Source organism: Homalodisca vitripennis, chromosome 1 (genome assembly GCF_021130785.1).
Source record: "Homalodisca vitripennis isolate AUS2020 chromosome 1, UT_GWSS_2.1, whole genome shotgun sequence".
In the NCBI taxonomy this organism is placed as follows: Eukaryota; Metazoa; Arthropoda; class Insecta; order Hemiptera; family Cicadellidae; genus Homalodisca; species Homalodisca vitripennis.
Window position 1 is genome coordinate 13,298,017 of NC_060207.1, and position 23,624 is coordinate 13,321,640.

The following is a 23,624-nucleotide window of genomic DNA, read 5'->3' on the forward strand; positions in this document are numbered from 1 at the left end:
AATCCTATTATACTTTCAAACCTTCAATCGTCAATAACAAACTTTAAACAAAGAAAATTGTTTCCTTGTTTGCCTCATTTCCTTGTTGTTTTTTATAACGGGGTTTCTTCTTACATTGGTATCGACTAATATAGTTTGAAATACATCGCGATTATCATTGCCTGAAACGTATTTTCCTAGTAATTAAAAATCACTGTAATCGTAAGTGGGTGAAGTTTCGCGATAGCAAGGTTACACGGTTTACAGTTGCCGGATCACTATGGATACTCGTAATCACTAGTCAGTCAGTACCAGCACCTCCACCATGCAGTGGTGTTAATCTTTCTTATCATGTTAGTCACCCTGAGTATCTGCGATCCTGCAGCATGTGTGGAGCAAACAGGTAAAAAATAACAATTAAATTACATTACACAACAATTAGTACGATTTATATTGTACTAGCAGTTACCCGCGGCTTCACCCGCAATTGTGTAGGCTTTGCGCGTGTATGAGAACTTCTGGTTTGAGTGAATTATATTTCCGACGCCAAATGTTTTTTTGCCTTGTTGCCTCGATCAAGACATGTGTAAAATAGTGTATATTTATGGCCATTGCAATTTTACTCTGGCCTTTTAATTTGTACATAGTAGATGTTATACTAAATATGTTTCAAATAAACGTGTGGAAAACTATGTTTGAGTTTAATTATGTTTAACAGGGAAAAAGGGCAATTAAAAGAGTACAGTATAACCTCATTTTATTATTGTAAATATATACTATTTTAGAAATATTTCGATTTTTTTTCGGAAAATATGGTAATATTTCTTGGATGTTTGTGTAAAGCTTCCATTATATAAGGAATTGTGACCCTACTTATACAATTTCATAAAATATAATAGTTTAAGCTTTTACAAATTTCGTTGAACGCTTGCACATTATATAAAAATATTACACAAAAAAATAACCATGTGTATTCAAATTAAACCGTTTTAAGGAAATGTCCACGTATTTAGCAAATTTGATTCAAATTTGGAACAAACTTTTCTTAATACATTATTTTGGTTAATAAGTAATTTGTAGGACCTTTCAGCCTTCTTCCTGCTTGAATAGCTTCCAGGAAAGTAGAGGTTAAAATTTTAAATGGTTAAAAACGAACTGTCCATATTTTAACTACTAAATGAAAGAGCTGTGATAAAGAGATGAGGATTTAAACAGCAAATCCTGTTTCACACTCCACCACAGCTATACATATATAGCTTATTGTTTTATACCTGGATTTCATTCTGATCTCATTAGCGTTCGTGATATGTGTCACGAATTATTTAAATCTTGATTATGTTTCAAGGAGAAAATAATAATGATAACCATCTTCAGTTTTATATTATTTACACGGAAGTATTTTTGAAGGGTGCTACATGGCATATTGAATAATTGATTAGATGGTTATTCTCTAAAAAATTGTATATATATGCAAAAAAGAGTCTCGGTTATTTAGTAACATATACAATCTCAATTATAGAAAGGGTAGCATAAGTTTACTGTACAGTGCAAGTGTTTTTTTCAATGTCGTTTAATTTTATTTGCAATTACAATGTTTACGGTTGGAAAGTGTCTCTTAATGTTACAATGTTGCAGTATCCACGTCCGTGGAAAAAATGTGAAGGGCTGGGCGGCATATGCAGAGATTCCTGTCCGGAGGCCATACAACTCAAACAAGCTGAGGATTGTGGTTCCCAAATTTGCTGTGCTCTAGTTAAATAATGATCTATATTATCTTATGTAAGTTTTATTTGAATAAATACAAATGAAATATTTTTTGTTTGTTTTTGTCACCTAGGTGATTTCTTCAAATATTAAGAATTGACACTGGAAGAATGTGTACATGTTGCAATACATCCAAGGATAGCATTAAAATAGCATTCCAATAGCATTAAAAAGAAAACTATACATCTTGATTGGACTCTGCTGAAAAATAGTAAAATGTATGATTAGGCTATGCCAGGAGAGAAATTCTCAATATAAAATACTTCTTTGTGATAACACAATTAATAATTTTTTGGACTTTTGTACAGATACAAAATAACTGTTACATGTATTAATTTTTTGATTGGGAATTTTAACGATATTATTAGTAACCATAAGCTTCAAAGAACGCGGACGGACGGGTGGCTTATTGACGGATGGGCGGGTAGTAGCGGGCAGTAGCAAGGCTACCGGTTTCCGTTAATGGAGGTCCAGGCCCATTCAATTTGTCTGTAATAAGGGGTTATCAGAAAGGACCCAATAAGAGCAATGCTACAAGGCGATTAGCACCGTTGGTGAGTAACAACATTAACCTCCGTAACCGTACTGTCTCGGACTTGTAATTGTTTTCTATGAGACAACTTTATATACGAGCTCATAGAACGGAGCTTATACACAACTCTACTGAGGGTACAACCATAGCAAATATGACATAATTGACTAATGTTTTACTAACTATATTCAATTGCTAATGGCACTATTGTCCTCACTTCTTAACGAGATTCTAAATCAGGAATCATTGCTAATTCAATTCGAATTTTTTCCATACTGCTTTACTTTGCTAAAGTTTCTTCTGCTGAGAGGGTTCCAAACATCCTAAACCACGCTTCGAGCGTGAGCTTCGGTCTCAAATCGTTCTCGCTACCCAGACATAGAAAGTTCGGGATTTTCTTCATTAGGAACTTTATTGTCTTTTCTTCGTACATGTTCCCTCAGTTCAGCATACTTTTTTTTGAGTTTTTCACGATATCTGGTCTTAAAATAAAAAATAGGCTCTTCTCATCATACTTTGTTTCTGACATCTTGGGCCATATTCTTGAATTTCTAATCACACAGCATTACAAGCCATAACTATTATAATGAGCGGAGAAACCGTTTTATATGTAAGAACACATGACCTTCGAAATTTGACTCAGACATTCTTAAATTCACCCCCCCCCCCCCCCACCCCCCCCCCCCCCCACCCCCCCCCCCCCCCACCCCCCCCCCCCCCCACCCCCCCCCCCCCCCACCCCCCCCCCCCCCCACAGTTTGTGGTGCAGATTTTCGGGTTGTGATTTGTTTGTTTTTATTTTCTTACACATTAATCCTACCCTACAATGTGATTCAGTGATTTGTTTAGTTTATATACATCAAATTCGGTCATAATATTGCCCAAGCAAAGTTTTTATTACATTTTATAAAAAAAATCAAAAGCCTGCCGGCTTAGTTTTTTTATGTAGGCTTATAAAATAGAATGACCTTGTTTACCAATTTAGTTTTATTATTGTATTATTTGCCCCTCGAATTCACTTTTAAATTAATTTAAAATCTAATGAAGATTAGTTAATATAAGTAAGCTTAGTTCAGAACTAGGCCTGATTAAAACAATAACTGTACAGTCATGTTCAAAACAAGTTTAAACTTTATAAACACCAACAAAACTATTCCTTCAATAACTTCAATTAACAACTTGTTAAACAATGCGAAAACTGTGTCAGCTTTCCAGCAGTCCAATTATGCTGAATCAAGATCTTTTGGCTTTGATAATTCTGCACAGAAATTACCTGAGTCTACCAGAGTTATTATATGTGGTGGAGGTGTCTTAGGAGCTTCAGTAGCATATCATTTAGCTGAGTTGGGATGGGGTCAAGACACAATTGTTTTGGAACAAGGAAGGTAATGTGTTTATTGCATCTAAGTTCTATCTAGTGAGCCTTTAAATTAAATGTGTTCTTATAAATGGAAATGTTATATGATAATCTACAATAGATATATGATATATATCAATATGATACATTATACCCCATCTATATAATCAACTGATACAGATTGACTATTGTAATTTATAACTTGTCTTCTGTACCAAACAAACTATTTATTTTAAACAAGTTTATGACCACAGGGCAATATAATTGGCTTCAGTATTTTCTGAACACCGCCACGGGTCGATCTAACCAGTCATCAGAATTGGCCTTTACATTCACTTTGGGCCAATTTGTTCGGCTTGAGCATTCAGACAAGAAATGGAAGGCAGATTTTCCTAGCTTTGGGTATTTATTAGCCTACACTGTTATTTTTTTATCAATAAACGCAACATTTTTACTAAATATAGATAAAGAACCATTTAAAATATAAAATAGAGTAGGTTTGTATAAAATTAGAAAATTAATATATCTATGTAAGGAACTAAATGTTGTACCTCAAAATTAATAATACATTAATTAATAAATAATAATAATTTTTACGACAAATACACATTAAAAAAAAAATATTTATGAATATTTTATCTTAATATTGTTGCTGTATTCTCATAAAATAAATACATTTTCAAAAATATATCGTTAACACTTGCAAATATGATAGACCTAAAGAGATAGATATAAAGGGTACTTATATACTTCTGTAAAGTTTTGTGAAGACGAACTACACATGAACCATAATACGGTTGTAAATTGGAACGTGTATATGCGGCCTAACCTAACATAACAGTCATAGACAACTTTTTAAATATGGTGTGTCTTTAATTTACATCCGTTTACGTACAAGTGTGGTTTTGTTTTTCACTATAGCTAAGTGTTTCTTAAAAATTTCATAATAATAATATAAATATAGCCTATCTTGACTTCCTTATGACGTGTTTTTTCTCCTTTCTCTTTAATTACGTAATGTATTTCCCACAATTAATGCCTTTGGTGGTGAATTAACGGAAAAGGACCAATAGTTTTATTTCAATCCCCAAAACTGTATACTAGAACTTGAATAATAGAACGATGTTCAGGAAGATGAGTAAAATACTTTAATAACAATGAAATTATTATTGTAAAATCCAGTCATTTATTTCACTGATACCGGTAGAATTATAATAGTCCTTCATTGTGATTCTAGATTGGGAGGAGGAATGACATATCACTCGTCTGGCCTAGTCGGAGTGTTCAAGCCCAGCAGAGCCCAAGTTAGATTGTGCAAGGAAAGTGTGCAGCTCTACAAAGATCTGACAGCTCAAGGCCATAAACTGGGTTGGAAACAATGTGGAACGCTCAATGTTGCACGCACAAGGGACAGGATGACTCACTTCCGGAGAATGAAAGCTCAATCGATGTAAGTATGTAAACAAGTAGGACTGGCTTAGCTTCACTCACCCATTTAATTGTTAATGTACTGTATTTGTTATTATATAAATACTTCATCGCGTCGGGTTGAAATTTCAGACCCAGCTATAGGGTGAAGTGTCATGATGTTTTAGCATACAGCAAGCTTAGTTACTTATAAGAGAGCATGTACAGATACAGAAAAAAACATTTATTGTAAAAAAATCTACAATTCAACTACTTTTTACATAACTTTTGGAATTATATAGATACATGTCATAACGTGGCACAAAGCTTTGTATGCCTTCTTCATATAAGGTTGCCACCTGTGTTTTCAGCCACTGGTAACATGTTCCTTCACCTCATCATTGTTGAAGTGTAGACCACCAAGGAAAGATTTAAGGAGTAAGAAGAGATGAGAGTCGTTTGGAGTGATGTTCGGGATGTACGCAGGATGGTCAAACACGTACCAGTCAAATTCCTGTAGGAAGTTTTTTGTCACTATAGCAGTGTGTAGTTGGGGGTAATTCTAAGCAATATATGGGTCAACCTCGATTTTTCTCATATTACAATATATTGTTCCAATAGTCAATTAGAGAAGGAAATGACTAGAATTTCTTGCCGGAAAGCAGTTATAGGGAGCAGGCAACTGCCAGACGGTCATATATTGCTTAGAGTTACCTATTAGTGATCAGGGGCACTGACGTGATCTGGGCTTCAAATTTGGAACTACTCGAGTTAATTTTTTTTCTAAAAGAGCAAGCAGCGCGAAGCGCTGCGCTGCGGGCAGGCATCGTGCGTGATCCTTTTTTTTATTAAAAATTTTTGATAAATTGTTATTACATATTACAATATAATGTAGGTAATGTATGTAAAAACAATTTTAAACACATAATTACATGCTGGAGAGCAAAGTAAACCAATATAATCCGCCCAATACAAAAATCTCCGTAAAAATCTGGTAAAGTAATCTGTGTCATTCCTTTGGCCTGAATCAATTCAGTATAGACGAAGATCACGCACGATGCTTGCCCGCTGCGCAGCGCTTCTGCTTGCTCTTTTAGAAAAAAATTAACTCGAGTAGTTCCAAATTTGAAGCCCAGATCACGTCAGTGCCCCTGATCACTAATAGGTAATTCTCGCGGTTGCCTGCTCCTATAACTGCTTTCCAGCAAGAAATTCTAGTCATTTCCTTTTCTAATTGACTATTGGAACATTTATAATGTAATATGAGTTGCCTGCTCCCTATAACTGCTTTCCGGCAAGAAATTCTAGTCATTTCCTTTTCTAATTGACTATTGGAACATTATATTGTAATATGAGAAAAATCGAGGTTGACCCATATATTGCTTAGAATTACCTAGTTGGGCATTATCGTGAAAAAAAAAAACAATACTTTTTGACAGTAATTCTCAGTGCTTGTTCTGTGTATTGCACAGCGCAATTTGATATATAAAAACAACTCTACTGGTTAATTTCTAGTTCAATGCTAACTAAACTCATCTATCTTAACTTTCTGATCCAAAAATAGACATTCATATTACTTTACAAGCGCTCACTAAGAAAATGTCACTCTGACTTCATAGCTCCAACTCATCGACTGTTAAACTTTAGGCATTAAAGATTTAGAAGTGGTGTGAAGATGGTGTTATATTTTAAAGACCATCATGTACTTCAGGAATTCTTGATATGGCATTTAAAAAAAGTTCATGAAACCCAATGTATAAAACCCTAAGTAAAACTGAAATAGTGTAAGTATTTAGAAATTTGATTCAATCACGTAAATACTTAAGAGCTGCATTGAAAACTCTATTTACATACAATTTTGATATTATGTAAATAGAATAAACAATTTGAAATATATAGAAAATAGGAAGAAAGTAAGTTCAAACCGCTTGGTTGTTAGATTCAACTTTAACTATTTATGAATAAAAATCCCTCTAACTATATGAGAACATTTGGTTTGGTCTATTCTATAGTGATTTGAATGCCTTCTTTGTACAGTGCTCTAGGAATAGAGTGCCACCTGGTGACTCCTGCCGAGGCACAGAGTTTGTGTTCCATCATACAAGTAGATGACATTAAAGGAGGATTGTGGGTACCAGGCGAAGGTGTTTGTAATCCATATGATATTTGCAATTCCCTGCTACAACTAGCGAAAAACAAAGGTGAGCTATGGTAACATAGTAATATTTGTTTTCAATCATTTATAACATTGCTAATTTCTTATTATGAGATTACTAAATTACTTTGCCAGTCTGTCATCTGTTCTACAGCTGATAGAACAGTTATGTTAGTTTGTTTGTTCTTTTTTTAAATTTTTTCTAATTTGTTATTTTTGGAACATTACAGAATGTTATTGGGCATTTAAACGTTGTTAAATCGAAACATCGAAAGACAGATCTATAAACAAAAAGACTTCAAACAGATAGCTCTAATGGTGGTAAATCGTCACAGTAGAATTCTTGAGGTGAAATGTGGCCACTGTGGCATTTTTTGCAGTATACAGCAGTATAATTTTGTTACTCAAAGGATTAAGGGCAAAATAGTTACAGTGGCTCTTATCTGGTTTGAAATTACGTATGGAATTACAGATTTTCGATCTGGAACATGAGAGTACGCAAAAAATGTTTGAATGAACACTTAAAATTATAGGCTACCACAAAATAAAGTATGCTCTTGGATAAAAAAAATATAAACTAACTAGTAGAGCTACAATAACGAGAGTTACTTTCTAATGTAGCCTGTTTATTTATGTGTGAGAAATATAACAAACCTAATTTAGAAACAATAACTGCCAGTTTTTAAGTCGAGAACAATGAAGAAAGGTACCAGTTTTTGGTGCTTTCCAAACAAACTGTAACTTTGAAAATTCATCACTTGGAAACTTTTGACTTGATAAACATTAAATTTTGTTATTATCTGGAGGCCACCCACTATTTTTAAACAGGTTTTCTTACACCTAAAAAATACTACATTAATTGACAGAACAGACTTTACTTGACTTAATGTAAAAATTACTTATCATTATGACGATCAGTTTTTGTTTTCTACCTCCCGAAAGGAAGCGATGTCGGCAAGAAAGGGGCCACTCAGTCCCCAATTACTATTCTTTATTGGGCTATACATACATATGTATTATAAATATAAAAATTAAAGTCGACATTTATGACTGCTCATGTGATCTGAGTTTGAATATAGGTACTATCTCGAGGGATGTTTTTTCTTTTATTGCCAGAAATGAATGGCCACCAAACCCACACTGATGACTAAGGGCATTTCTGATCGGTATTTTCCCGAACTCATATCACATGCCAGAACGTCCAATTTGATCTGATATAGGAGAAGTTGGACGATCTGGGACATGGCCTTTTGGTCAGGAAAGTACCGATTGGAAATGCCCCTGGCCATCAGTACAGGATTTTGGTGGTGACTTTGGGGCAATCAGTACTTCTGGCGAAAACAGTAAGATATCTCTTAAGATAGTACCCAAATTAGCTCAGATCACATGAGCACTTGTAAAAGTTATCTTTAATATTGGTACTACTAGTAACATATTTATCATAACCAATCCAAACTTACTTTTATCGCGTAATAACAAGAAGTAGTTAGGGACAGAGTGGTCTACTTCTCTCTGACATCACTTCCTTTTTGGAGGCAGAGAACATGAACTAATCGTCATAATCACGTTTAATTTTCACAGTAAGTCAAATAATAAGTCCTCCAAGGTGGCTTTGGACCTTCTCTCATTAAACAGATCAATGTCTTCTAAGGTCATTGGGTCTCATTAAGGGGCATGGTCACCTGAGGAAGCATCTTCACAGAGTCGGCATCCTTCAGGAGGATCCGCTCTGTGGAAGGTGTAATGAGCAGGAGGAGACTGCTGAGCACCTGCTCTTTGATTGCCCTGCAATAGCAAGAGAGCGGTATGCCATCTTTGGTAGTTTGGACAGGGGTGGTGAATTTTTCCAGGAGGACTTGATAGGTTGTTTTCGACGGTTTGTTGAACTGCTGAAGTTGTAGACTGGTGGGCCTCATGTGTTTCCAGGGGTGCGCAAAAAGCCCTTGAGGCTTAAGTGCATGGCAGTAGGCCGCCCCAAGGGGGAAAAAAAAGTCAAATAAAGTTCTTTTTAATAATGTAGTATTATAGGTCCCAGGTAAGAAAATGTGTAAAAAATAGTGTCTATGGATAATACCAAAGTTACCCAAATGTTTTAACAAGCTACTTATGTACTATATAATGTATAATATTTACAAGTCTCGTCCAAAAATAGTGACCTCCGGATAATACCAAAGTACCACTGTCTGTTTGTTTACTCCCTGAGAAGCAGTGACTGGTACTTAGTCTGACCATAGAAGAAGCAGATGGGCGACATTACATGTATCTGTATACATGTACAGACTGTATAGACATAGAATAAATAATCGGAATACTATTACAAAACCATTATATTTTGTTTTATTGGTTATCTATTTATACTTTTTTTGTGAAAATTTGATCGAAATGTGTCATTGAATAAATGACAAATATTTATTACAAAACTTGATATATCGGTAGTTTTGCAGTATATGTTACTGTTACCAATATATCGGAAGTTGGTCTTCAAAGGGTTAAAACATTTAATTTTTTAACACAGGTTTAATTGAACATTGTTTTCTTAATTTACCATGCCCGGCACCTGCTTGTTTGAACACGCTAACTGCCATACTTCCAAGGCTACACCTAATGCAGGTTTTGGGAGTTTGGCTTTCATATCAAAGAAGAAACTCATTTACCTTAAAATTGGGTTTTGTTGTATCTACAGGTGTTCGTGTTATCGAGTTCTGCGGGGTGGAGCGTGTGCTGTCAGAGGACGACCGAGTGACTGGAGTGGAGACCAACCTCGGCACTGTCAAGTGTCATGTGTTTGTCAACTCCGGAGGGTTCTGGGCAAGGCACATCGGCCAGATGAGTAACCCGGTTGTCAAGGTTCCGTTACACCCGGTGGAGCACTACTATCTCTACACCAAGCCCATCGCAGGGTTGGACCCTATGACTCCAGGTAGTTGCAACAATTGTATTTATTTTTAAATCAATGGAGTGATTCAAAATTCTGAATGTTTAGTTCAGTGATGTTGACTCACTGGCACATATATCTACCTGTATAACCAGAACTCCATAGTTTGGATAGAAAAGCTTAGTTTTCAACGCTTTTGTATATTTTGTAGGCAGGTATTCCTTTAATGTAATTTTAAGTTATTTATCTTAAAATGCATTTATTATATTTGATTTTCATTTTTGTCACCTAGCAAAGTAAAACTTATTCTTCTGGCATTAGCAAAATCAATTAATTAGGAAGGTATGATCAAAGTATAGTCTACAATTATTGTTATCATGTTGTTCCATTTCTTAATACTTCTTAGTATTGAAATTGAGAGAGATACTGATTGTTATATTCTATTATAAAAACTAAATTACTAGGGTGTTTATATTATTGTTTCTTTTATGTTGAGAAACCAAATCCTTAAAAGTCATAAAAATCCAATCTCAATTTGTCCATATAAAAAAACCTTATTATTTTACATGTTTTGCACTCTTCTACACATATGTTAAATTCAATATCTGATCATGATAGATGCGATTAAAAAAATCTTAATGGTTTTAAACCCATTATGTGGGAATAGGGAGGTTTTCTTGCTAATCATTATAGTTGGTCAAGCTTTCAAATTTAGTTTTAGTTTTAATCAATTGTTTGTAATCAAGGCATTTGATATAAATGAAACTATGTTCATCCCATTGATAGCATGATTATAAAATAATAGAGAGGACAAAGTTTGATGATATCACACCTTAAATAAATCTTATTATCTTACTGCTCCATAAATTGTGACAGGGTTTGCCTATTTATAAGTAGGACCTAACTATTGTAAAATAAGCTAGCGTGGAAACACATTAAAAATATTGCTAAAGTAATATATTTTAAAGGCTAACAGGAATTCGGACATTTGCCATCGTTATAGGTTATAAAAGGTATAACACAACGTTTTGAGGATTGGAATCTATCCTCTTCGTCAAGTGGGGGAGAAATTAATAAAAACAAAAATAAAGAATAGAAGAAAGTAATATACTAGTTTGGAAGATATTTTTTTCCGATGGTGATGAGCAATTCTTTCTTTAAGTAAGGATCTAGAGTCATATGCAATTATATTATTTTGCTGGCTTTCTTGCTGTAAAATGCGCTTTGGGAGAGAAACCCTTAGGCATTAGATTTTCATCCCTACATTTAAACCTTGACAAGGGTTTCTCTCTCAAAGCACCTTTTTACAGCAAGAAAGCCAGCAAAATAATTGCATATGCCTCTAGATCCTTACTTAGAGAAAGAATTGCTCATCACCACCGGGGAATAAACATTCTCCAAACTAGTACATTACTTCCTTCTATTCTTTATTTTTGTATATATTAATTTCTCCCCCACTTGACAAAGAGGATAGATTCCAATCCTCGAAACGTTGTGTTATACCTTTTATAACCCATAACGATGGCAAATATCTGAAATCCTGTTATCCTTTCAAACCTTCCATCGTCAATAACAAACTTTAGACAAATAAAATGCTGTTTTTAGTCGTGCGAGATCTGGACGGGCAGGTGTATGTACGAGAGCATGACGGCAGTTTGCTAGCCGGAGGTTTTGAACCGGTGGCCAAGCCGGCCTACGAGGATGGCAGTATACCTTGTAAGTAAAGTGCTGTAAATTTGCCTCTAGGAAAAGTAAACTTTTACGAATATGTGTCACTTCTGAGATACACCCTTATCTCAATGTTATATAATGTGGTATGGATTAGTCTGAATTGGGATCAATACTTTTTGTAGGATAAAATAATCTGTGCAGGTGAATTATCCCTGTATGATTGTTTCATTGGGTGTTTACTTATTCTTTCATTGGAGTTGTTTTACAGGTCTGTCATGCTATTTAATTAGTCTGCACATTTTTTATGGCAAATATTTCAACAAAAATAATGAGTGTTAATTTTGTGTAAAAAATATCAAATGTATCAATCAGTCAAATTAATAGAAAAAAAAAAAACTATTGCAGTTCATAATATTTATCTAATAGAAAGATCTAATAGTGATTACACAAAATTATAAATTTTTGTGTGTAGACCTAATCTATTTTTAATTTTTTCAGCCAACCAGAGTCTGTATGGTAAAACAAAACTGTTTGTGTATGCTGGACTGTACTGAGGGTTGAGTTTGTTGTATGACCTCTCTGACAGAGTCTGTAACTCTCTGTTCAGGCTGTTTACAACAAGTCAGGATTGGTTATTTGCAGTGGAATGGTTAGTCTTGTCACCCACACCATAAACAGCCAATACAGCTTTTGAATTAACAATCTTAACCCTTTTGATCCTAAAATATAAACATTGGAAATCAACTGCCTAATTATTTAATTCAAAGTTCACCTGAGAATTCTCTGTGCTGAAACAAGCAATTTATACAGCATCCCATGTACTAACATGTAACTTGGATGGTTGTACTAGTTATTATCTTATCAAAGCCACCAAAATAATCAAATAATTAAAACTTAAAAAGTTTTTTATTTTTAAACACAACAGGGGAATTAACAATTGCAAGCCTCTTTATATTGATAACAGTTATTGGCTGAAACGTACCTTGTTGTACAATCCTGTATTAAAAACCACTTACAAGTTTTGAATAAAATTTTACAAGAGATTACAAACAAAATAAATACATCAGTGTTTGCTTCGTTAAAAATAATGTTGCTTTTAGCTTATAATTGCTGTAATTGTACAATCATTTTACAAAATAAATTTTTAAAATTACTTTACATCTCTATAAATTTTGTTTAGTACTTTACAGTTTAATGAAAACTGATAACGATAGCTGCAAATGAAATTCTATTTGTAGCTAATGTAAATTCAATAAATAATATCAGAGTTTGAGGCTGTTGATTTATTGTATAATATTGATTGATGTAAAATGTCAATAACTGCTGTTCCAAAGAATACACATTATGTACCTGTACGTAAAAATTCTGAAGCAATGATACGGCGGTAACAAACTCCAGCATCTAACAGTCATCCAAAAAGTGTAATAAAATCTACAGATTCTCCTTTTCACGGTTGTTAGATTTCCTTAACCAAATTAATCACCTTTTTGAAAGTGTGCTATTTTTGTACTAAAACAGCAGGTAATGAGCTCAGTGGTTAGTAGCTCATTCGTTAGTATATAAATAAAATATTTGTTAACAGTAAAATGGTTACATTCTAGAAGCTCTTTGCTTATTGGAATTCGTAATTAATTTGAAAACAAACACTCCAATAATACAATTTTTATTTTGTAAAATTGTTTAGAAATGAATATTAATACAGCTACCATAACTCAGATGACTTGTGAATATCCAAGTTTTGGTACCTGCATTTTAATAAATGAACGTTTACGTTTAGTAGTCTGACCTTTTACTAACGATCATGGTTACACTGTGTTACGAGGTTCACGTGGAGCCGTATTAACTGCAGAATAGTTCATATTGTCTTCTCCATTCACAGAATACAATTCACGATGAATTTCCACTGGTTGCATTTTCTTTAACACTATTTACTTCAATGTTGGCGGGAGAGTTAGTTGTGGCGGCCATTTTTCAACACTAATTCAACACTGAACGTAGCTACCCAGATGCCTCGGTAACTTATTTTATGAACAATCCTCGTACTTTAAAAAGTCATAATGTGTTCCAGATGTCTATAATATAGACTCTATGTATCCCACAGTATATTCTTTGTAATAAAGTAATAATATACAACAATAAAATTTAAGGGATATATTTTGACTGTGATTACCAATGTATACATTGATTAAAAGTTATGATTTTACTGAGGGAAACATTCTTCTGAGGATTCGTCTTTAATGTAAGCATAGATCATAAAAATCCAAGTTCAATTATTAAAGCTGAATTTTATTATTCTAAGTATTAAGAGGTGTAAAAATTGCAACTTACTATTACATATAGCTTAACACTTTGTACCCTGAGCCCGAGCATAGGTCGGGCCGCGTCGGCAGCGCCTGCTACCGGCGCCCGAGTATAGCTCGGGTCGTGTTATTTAATTGTGTTATTTATATTTTAGCTCAGTCATCTTATTTTTGGATTCAAACATTTTGATTATGTTCATTGGTTGTCTAAGTTCGTATTTGTTGGTTTTGAGATCCCTGGGTCACGTTTTAGTAATGAAATACGTATATTTATCGTCGTACTACAAGCGAGTCTAGACAGCTGATCGTAGGCGCCGCGGCTGATCGTCGGTTACTGTCAGTTTGCTTTGTAGTGTTTCACGTAGTATGTTGTTGTGATTCTTAGTGATGTCTTACTAAGTTTTCTACAAATCTTGCCGACAAATACTGAAGCAAATGTTATTATAATGTATTATAAATGTGAATTTAACTGTTTATAAATAATCAGAACTTTAGTTTCTTACTGAATGAAGTAAAGGCAAATGCAATCAATGTGAGGTTATCCGTGTGTTTTGTTTTGTATTTACATTCGCTTTGTTCTTTCTTCTCGACTTTCCGTTGATTTTCTTTTATATTCTTTACTTATTATTTTCGAGTTTAAATAATATGGGTGATGAAATCAAAAGTGATGCAATTCGCGATCTTTTGTTTGACTGCGAGTCGGAAAGTGACGATGATTTTGATACACACCTGGGACCAAATATTGATTTTATGAACGATCTAAACGAAAATTTGCGAGATCATGTATTTGATTCAGACCACATTGTGCTTTAAAAATTACCACTCTAAGGCAAATTTACCTGAACTAACAAGCTATGTAGCAAAACTTTTTTTGTATTTTTTACATAACATTCAATATTATGTAATAATTTTATTTTGAAAATAAACTTTATATTTGTATACATTTAAACAAAGTATGCATCTCTATCTTTAAAAAGATATATAGTATGAGTTTATAACATAATTACTGTAATAACACAAAATTTTTTAAAAGCATCATAAAACCCCAGGGAGCCACACTGAAACATGTATTAAGGGCCCAGGGTACAAAGTGTTAATTGTATTGTTCAGAGTTACATATAACTGATAATAAAATTATTCTGATAGTTAAAACTGTTTAACATATATTTCTTAATACAATGAATTATCATTTACTCTTCAACTTTCATCTTCATTATAAGTGTAAAGAATGACAATTAATTAATTTTAGTGAATCCACTATAGGACAAAACATTTTCCATGGTGGTTTAAAGTTTTGTAGATACATTTTCTACACCTGACTCTCTGGTTTACGAGAGCCTGTCAAGTGTTATTTATATAAATACTTCTGAAACTGTCCACATATGTGTAAAGCTTCAGTGACTCTTCCTTTGTAAAAGTTAAAAAGCATATTTAGTACACACTTATAATGTTATTATTTTATGTTCAACTTTATGTGTATGTCTATTTTAGTATTTTTGTGCGTGAGAACAAAAGTCAGTGTAACTCAAATAGCAGGTGCTAAGTTGTTTTTGTGTTTTACAGTAAAGATGATGGATCTGAATATTGGATTGAAACCAAAGAAAAAGAGGGATGTTGATTATGCGGAAGGTGGTAATGAATTTTACTATTTCGGTGGTCTAACTGGCCGCTAATGATCTAACCAGAAATGTTCTGTGACAACTCTGGAATCAAAGTACAGAGACGTGTGTCGGAACAAGACTTGTGTTTTAGTGGCTAGTACAGAGTTGTAAAATGGTGGCATCAGCCTGTATTGTTCTTGTCTTTAAAACGTTAACAATATGTTACTTTTCTAAGTGTAATGTCATTTTTAACAATATGTCCTGTTGTGTGCAGAACTTATTAAAATTCATATTCACTTGTTACTTAATTACTTCTATTGGGCTAATTTAATTAAAGTCAACAAAATAAAACCTGAACACAAAATAAAATTATTAGGCTTCACAAAAATATTTTAGAATTCTAGAATCAAAACGGAGCTAGCTATTATTTGGGTTCTACAACTATTTGGACTTTGTTGTCTTTCTATTAACCACTTTTCCTCATCAATTACTACTTTGGTCCTCCTTTCAAAGGGATTTACTTAAATATTTAATCTATAACTATATGTGTTGCTTCATATTTTTATGTTTTTAGTGATCTACAGCAGTGTTCCATAATTACATTTCTTAATTAATACAATGTTGTTGATAGTTTCAAATTAGTAACATATTACTAGAATCCAATCAGTTTAATTGTTTATTTAATTTTGCTACAGCAGTTTATCCATATTTTAACTTTATATACTACATTATGCTGTGTCGCTACTAAATTGTGTGTTATCACAATAGTTTCACCTGTTCTGTAAGTCCATTAACCTTGTTTTGTAGGCATGGAAGTAGATTATGTTGTAATATGATGACATGACCATAAACAGTTCTTAAGTCTAACGTTGTTTTATTATTTTTGCATCATGGTGGAAGTGGTGGTGAGTGAATGATAAAGTATTTTTAACCCTTTACACCACAAATAAATGTGGTTGCTTTTTTAAGCTTTATAATTAAAACAAGTTATTACACAAATACATGTATAAATTAATTGGAAATAACAAATTAAACACATAACATATCTCTATGGTTATGTTTACACCACCATAGTTCCTTTGGCAGTGGGGGTATGCTCAGAGTTTTTAATGATTCAATAAAGCACTCTGGACAGTTATAAAACATAGAATACGTTAACCCTTAAAGCGCTAAAGAAAATTTGACCTCGGTTCATTTAGCGTGCATTTGTAGATTTAAAAACATTCTGTTTTTGTCAAAATTGAATTATAAGAAGGAAATATCAAACATACAATTTTTGTGTAAAAGCTACCGGTTTTACACATATGCATGGGTGTGCTGTACGTTTATATTAGCACGCCATGCCTCACGTCCCAAGATGAAACAATAGCACTAGTTTTCAATTGATTTTTCACATAATCCAATTTGCATCTCGACAGTCATAAATCAATACATTTTATGCATTCCTACACATTCACAATACATTTATGCATTCCTACACATTCACAATACATTTATGCATTCCTACACATTCGCAGCATTTTCATCAACTATAATGTACACAATAAAGTAAGATATTTCATTGAAGGAAGACCTCTTCTTATTGGAAAACTATTTTCTATTATTTTTATAAAATAAAACTCACAATCATCCAATAATTTTAAATACATTATTGGATCATATTTGTGAGTTTCTTTTATAAAAATAATAGAAATAAAGTAAGACAGTATGCATATTCCTGTATGCCGTGTTTGCCACAATTCCCATGGTACGGACATATCCATATGCCGTGCTTTAAGGGTTATTAGTGTTACAACATGTTTTGCTACTGAAGTTAACCATAGTTCAAAACTTGTCTAATAAATTAAATTAAAAATTACTTCTAAGAGGCTAAGTAAGGGGGAAATGAGAAATATAGAGTAAAGTTTAATACTTATTTTTTGATTGCTTATTGCTTTTTGATATTGCTTATTTATTGCAAGTAAAATGTAGTAAACATTTTAATAATAGATCATAGTTAATTTGTTTACTCCGTAGACACAATGATTTACTTTTCCTAATTCATTTATCAAGGAAAATTCATTTAAAAAAGGAAAGCGAGCATGTCAGCAGCAGAACGTTATTGCAGCGGCGCACTAACTGCCCCGTGTGTTTTGTTATTATTATTAACAGCACACAATATTATGTAACAGATACTGTAAAATGTGAAACTAGTTGCATTTTAAAAAATGACTGAGGATAACAATTATAGATCAGAAGTGCTTTGTAGCGTAGAGTAAGTTCATCTTCTACATACAACTGTGATCTATAGAAAATATCACAACTTAAAAACGTGTTTGAAAAAAATAAAAAAAACACAACTGTAAAAAATATTTAGTAGACTAGTAATGACACTCGTCCAAAAGATATTGGAACTATTAGGAGGCAAAATTAAAAGCAGATCACTAGGCATGATGAGACATTTTGTCAGTGATCCAGAATGGGTTAAAGACTTGCCAAATATAACACTACGTGGAGTTGGCAAGAATAAAGTTGCTTTTAGAATTATAATCGTTTTAGTCTCTTTTGAGTTTTTTCCGATCCTTATTCTGCCTGACCTCATGGGCCACGGTTCTGTATGAGAATCTTATCAAACAGAATAAGAGGTAGAGTCAATACAGTACAAGGTCGATTGTACTGATAAAAAGTGGTGCAGACACATACAGGATTTGAACCTGCGCTATTTCTAACTCAGATCCAAACTCCGGAATCTTAGACTGCTCGGCCATCGGCACTCTCCTGTTCTGTAGTGTTCAGCACAAGATAATTGTTTTGGAATTATGCCATTTTTGAAAAGAACATATAACATTAAAATAGCTTTCTACACAACTTGTATAAATAACAACAACAAAGTTAGTAGTTAGTTAGTTGTTGTAGTGTAACTTGTACTTGTGTTTATAAATCATTTATGTAGAACAACTTATATAAAATAACTTTAGGGAGGAAAGAAATTGAGCTTTTTTTTCTCTAAGTATTATATCAGTAAATATGTAAAAGATCTTGAAATCTCTAGATATTAACTTTTACTCAGATACTACCTGAAATGATTACAATTTACAAATGCATAATTTGTCAGTTTTGATTCAGAGTTGTAATTAATATTACCTATTTATATTTTTCAAATTAAACATTGTTTCAATGGGATCTTAATTTACTGTTAATCAAGAAAAATCTTGTAAGTTGTTCCATTAGTATATATGCAACATTTGCAGACCCATGAAGTAAGTTTATAGCTAAATTTAAGTTATAGTCATACAAATTTAGTTAATACAAATTATTTTACCATTTTTTAATTGAAAATAATTTCAATAAGATTTTGTGTCAAAAATGCAATAGTTAAACCAAGGTAAAACTATATGTTTAAATTATAAATAGTTATCATGATTTTTAAACTAAGATTACATCTAGATGGTAACTTCAACGGGAACCATCCAAGATCGGCTGTTTCCTTCACAATCCTTCCATTGTCAAAAATAAACTTCAAAGAATTCAATGGGAAATAATAAAAATATATACAACTATTACCAAAGGATCAGTGTATGTTTTTGTACAAAGTGCTAGTAGTTGGTTTGTTAATTTTTGTCTTAAGAATGTGTAATACCTACGTCTATTTTGATTTTGTGGTTTTCTAGCAAATTGTTTATTTTTATTTCATTTTTCTTGTGCTTTTGTTCTAAAATGTTTGAAATCCTGAATTTATTGGGTTTATTGCATGCTCTGTTGCACGATTCTGTAAGCCTAAAATAATTTAAATAGTGTAACTTATTTAATCTTTAAGCTGTACTTGAAGCTTTTTATAATATGTAATTATAAGTAGGTTTTATCTTTTATCGATCTTTCCATCAATTCAATAAAAGTTTAGTTTTGATAAATTTCATTTGTAATAAAGTCCAATGTTATTGTCAGGTTACAACATTAGTATTCTCTAATCTAGTTCTAATGCTGTGTTGTGTTGTGTCTGTAGACTCACCAGTAGAGCGTGTGTTGCCCGAGGACTGGGACCACTTCCACGTGCTGCTGGAGCAGTTACTGCACCGAGTACCGAGGCTGGGCAGTGCTGTACTGCACAAGCTCACCAACGGGCCCGAGGGATTCTCCCCTGACTGCAAGTGGATCATTGGAGAAGCCCCTGAGGTCAGTAAACAACAAAGATGGTATCTTATTCTGGAATAATACGCAAGTACTTTTTATGGTAGCAATTGTCTTCATACAAGGGCTATTCTAAAAGTAACCACGAGGATTAAGACAATCAAAAGTGTTGTATATCTCCTTATGCTAAAGGGTGGGCAACTCTCCTAGATCAGAGTAAGGAGGATATAAGACTGATAATAGGGATGCTGACAGGACATGGCCCCCTTAGAAAACACCTCATGAAGATGGGCCTTAGTCAGACAGATGAATGCAGATTCTGCGGGGAAGAGGAGGAATCAGTGGAGCATCTTTTTTGGCTAAACTGTCCTGCCATATTTAAAATTTGGAAAAGGTTCCTGGGGGCATATATCCTCAGCCCCAAGGACATCAGAGAACAGGAGCCCTCAAATCTGATCGGCTTCTGTAAAAGTCTCAGATTCTGAGGATACAAATATAAGTTAGGGAGATGCAAAGGTCCTTTTAGGACTAAGTGCGGGGACAATCATCTCTTTCCCTCAGAGAAATAAAAGTAGCTCACACACACACACACACACACACACACACACACACACACACACACACACACACACACACACACACACACACACACACACACACACACACACACACACACACACACACACACACACACACACACACACACACACACACACACACACACACACACACACACACACACACACACACACATTCCTGAAATGGCTGTCTGCTTTTGAGTGTTTTCAACTTTATGTACTTACTCTTACTCCCAGGGCCATTTATATTGGAGGTGATATTTAGCCGCACCAACAAAGCTCCTCCATCTTGAACGGTCCTCTGCATCTTCCTCTGAAGCGCCCATCTTCTCCATATCAGCCTTCACCTGGTTCCACCATCTCACTTTTGTCTTCCTTCTGGGTTACTGTACATTACCCTCTTCAGTTTGCATTCCTCTTCTCTTCTCAAAACATGGCCTGCCCAACGGAGTCTTCTGCACTTTATTTCTCCTATTACATCCGTACTATTGTAGAGCTCCCTGATTTCTCTATTATGTTTTCTTCTCCATACCCCTTGTTCATATGATGGCCCATATGTAGCTGCTAAATAAAACAATCGTTAAAATATTTGGTTAATAGTATTTGATGTTCTTACAGTTTTACTAAAACATATTATGGTAACAGTTTTAAAGCACAGTTCTTGTCATTAAAACACAAATAAAGCAAGTTTTTGAAAGAACTAGGGACAGGCCTAGTTTTACTGTAGTTGAACATCATCCATAGAAGTTTACATAAGAAAGTTCCTAATATTAGTCTTTTGATCTTTTGAAAATCCAAGTTGACAATTGAAATGTAATGCTTTAAAAAAAAAAACAAATAATTCGCAAAATAATAACGGCAGAAACTATAACAGAATATGTTATGCACAACTACAACATGCAATTTTATGTCATGAATTGCAGATTATGATTGTGATGTGATAGCATTTTAAGCATGAATCGAGATAAACATTTACCATATCTTACGTATGTACATAAATGGATTTCCAAGAAAAACTAACAGTGATGATAAAAATTACTTTCAGCAACCAAGCCAAAATATTTGTATTAAAAGAAAATACGTAGTTTGGTTTACCAAACCTGTAACTTATAACCAAAACTAATTCAAAATAATATCTTTTTTGTGGATCTAGTTATTTATTTTGAAAACTATGTTCTTTGATTCTTAAAGTGAATGGTATCCATTAGTAATAACCAAACAAAATGTCTTCTTTGGAAATCTTGCAATACGGTTACCCTAAACTAATGTGAAGTTGCTAACTTAATATAAGTGTTATTTACCCTTTGAGTGCCGCAGCGTTTTGCTATGTGCTTTGCATAAAATGCCGAGCGAAAATGCCTGATTCTGCAAGGGTCTGGTTAAAAATTCATAACAAATTTATTTATTGGTATAATGTTTTTGTTTTTTTTTTTTAGATAAATATATTTTCTTTATACATATTATCACTTATTTTATCACTTATAAATATCACTTATTTTATCACTTATACATTGGTCACTTATTTAACGTTTTTATACAAATAAAGAAAATCATTAACAAAAACTTTATGAGCAAAAACATTTAGTTTTTTATTTTGACACCACTTAGTGTTATTGAAATATTTTATTTTTTCACTTTTAGTTATTCTATCTTATACTCCATTTAATTCTTTACAAAAAGACATACAAACATTTTTTTGTATACTTATAAATAAAGTTTGGAAAATAAATATGAAATATGAACCACTACAAAACTAGAAATTTTCTAACCTAACCTAACACTCTGTATATTGTCTACACTGCTAATGCTTAAATCTAATGTCTGCAATACTAGGTCTTCATAGTCAGCAATGTTTTTACGACTCATTGTTTATAAATATCACTGAACAAACACAAAAAAACATAAAAACTATACAAACGTATTTAGTAAAGTACTAGCTGGTTACGATCGCCATAACTCGCGGCCAAGTCATTGTTCTACTTACACACAGACTAGAACAACATACACAAACGAAATAATTGGAAGATACTAACACTAAAAACCCATTTACACTTAAAATCTTTCAATATCATTTGTGAAATAAACAGCAGTGCAAACAAAACACATGATGGCTCGTCCGCGTAGCGGTCGATTCTAAACTCGACTGACGCGCTCACTTTACAACCGCCGTAAAAATCAGAATCTAACCAGAATGCAACAAAACCTACATCAAAAGTTACGTTGAAGCCTTTGGAATGCGTATGTAGTCATTGAGCCAATTTAAATAAATATTATATAAAATATAAGCGTTACTGCAGAAGTCGCTAACAGCGATTCTGGCATTTCTTGCATATAATGCGGGATCGCTGACAGCGATGCTCCAGCACTCAAAGGGTTAAATACAACTGACAGAAAATACGTATTCCTGTTAAATACAAGGTAGGAGTTGGCTACATCACCTGCTCGTTTAGTGATTGTTTGAATAACAATATAAAAATGTTAAACTATTTTTCATGGTGGTGAATTAAATTTGAAGTGATACTCATTCATTTTTAGACCTTGAATTTATTTTATAAAGGATAATGAAAAATACCTCCACATTGTCCTAAATATCTTGTGTGGAAACTTATGTAAAAATTACTACGCTTAGTTTACATTGTTGTATTTAGTATTTGTGTAATATGAATGTTCTGTGAGAAGTAAGAAAACACTCAGGGAAATTTAGCAGCCAAAACCTGTAACTTTTGAATAAACTTAATCTATACTGTTTGTTGTTTTGCAATCGGTGGAAATGCACGTACCCCAACAAAGTTTAATGAGAGAAGAAATGGTTTATTCTGTGGTTTTTCAAAGTGAATTGATTACTGTGTGTCACATTTTTACCTATGTTTTATAATTGTTAGTTACAGTAACACTTAGTGATGTTTTGATACACAATGTACAGTTATAGTAGTAGTACATTTTTAAACGATTAGTGCATTGTTATATATCTCTCTACTTGTAGCTGCGGAACTATCACGTGGTGGCAGGAATGAAGACTGTCGGAATATCGGCAGCCGGAGGTGTAGGGAGAGCCACAGCTGAGCGAATCATCAACGGCCTCTTCCCATACGACATGTACGAGCTGGACATCTGCCGCTTTCTGGGATTGCACAACAACCGCAAGTTTCTTAGAGATCGCAGCAGGGAGGCTCCAGGTAGATCAGTGTTTAAACACTTGTGGAGAGAGTCATAGTTGAGTTGGTCAGTCATATTGTACGAGAACTTTCTTTACTTTTTTAGTATTTTTAAATCTGCAAACAATATTTAGAAAATGTGA

At 33.5% G+C, this 23,624-nt stretch overlaps 1 protein-coding gene and 1 long non-coding RNA gene across 5 annotated transcripts in view; both read left to right on the forward strand.

The window, feature by feature from the left end:
• Positions 1 to 246: 246 nt before the first annotated feature.
• LOC124358177 lies at positions 247 to 1,793 on the forward strand. Its single transcript, XR_006922042.1, has 2 exons — positions 247 to 382; positions 1,615 to 1,793. It is a non-coding gene; the product is annotated as an uncharacterized LOC124358177 (long non-coding RNA).
• A 1,246-nt stretch (positions 1,794 to 3,039) lies between these two features.
• LOC124357410 (pyruvate dehydrogenase phosphatase regulatory subunit, mitochondrial) overlaps positions 3,040 to 23,624 on the forward strand; it is a 41,470-nt gene continuing 20,885 nt past the window's right edge. Inside the window, exons 1-8 of one of the 4 annotated variants that reach the window (XM_046809210.1) lie at positions 3,040 to 3,660; positions 4,870 to 5,082; positions 7,077 to 7,240; positions 9,878 to 10,114; positions 11,675 to 11,785; positions 12,239 to 12,256; positions 19,624 to 19,793; positions 23,310 to 23,502. In XM_046809210.1, the coding sequence (XP_046665166.1) occupies positions 3,386 to 3,660; positions 4,870 to 5,082; positions 7,077 to 7,240; positions 9,878 to 10,114; positions 11,675 to 11,785; positions 12,239 to 12,256; positions 19,624 to 19,793; positions 23,310 to 23,502 (1,381 nt within the window). In that variant the 5' untranslated portion in view covers positions 3,040 to 3,385. Of the gene's footprint in view, positions 3,661 to 4,869; positions 5,083 to 7,076; positions 7,241 to 9,877; positions 10,115 to 11,674; positions 11,786 to 12,238; positions 12,257 to 15,603; positions 15,673 to 19,623; positions 19,794 to 23,309; positions 23,503 to 23,624 lie in introns of all 4 variants that reach the window. The other 3 variants (XM_046809190.1, XM_046809200.1, XM_046809218.1) reach the window with 3 other exon arrangements.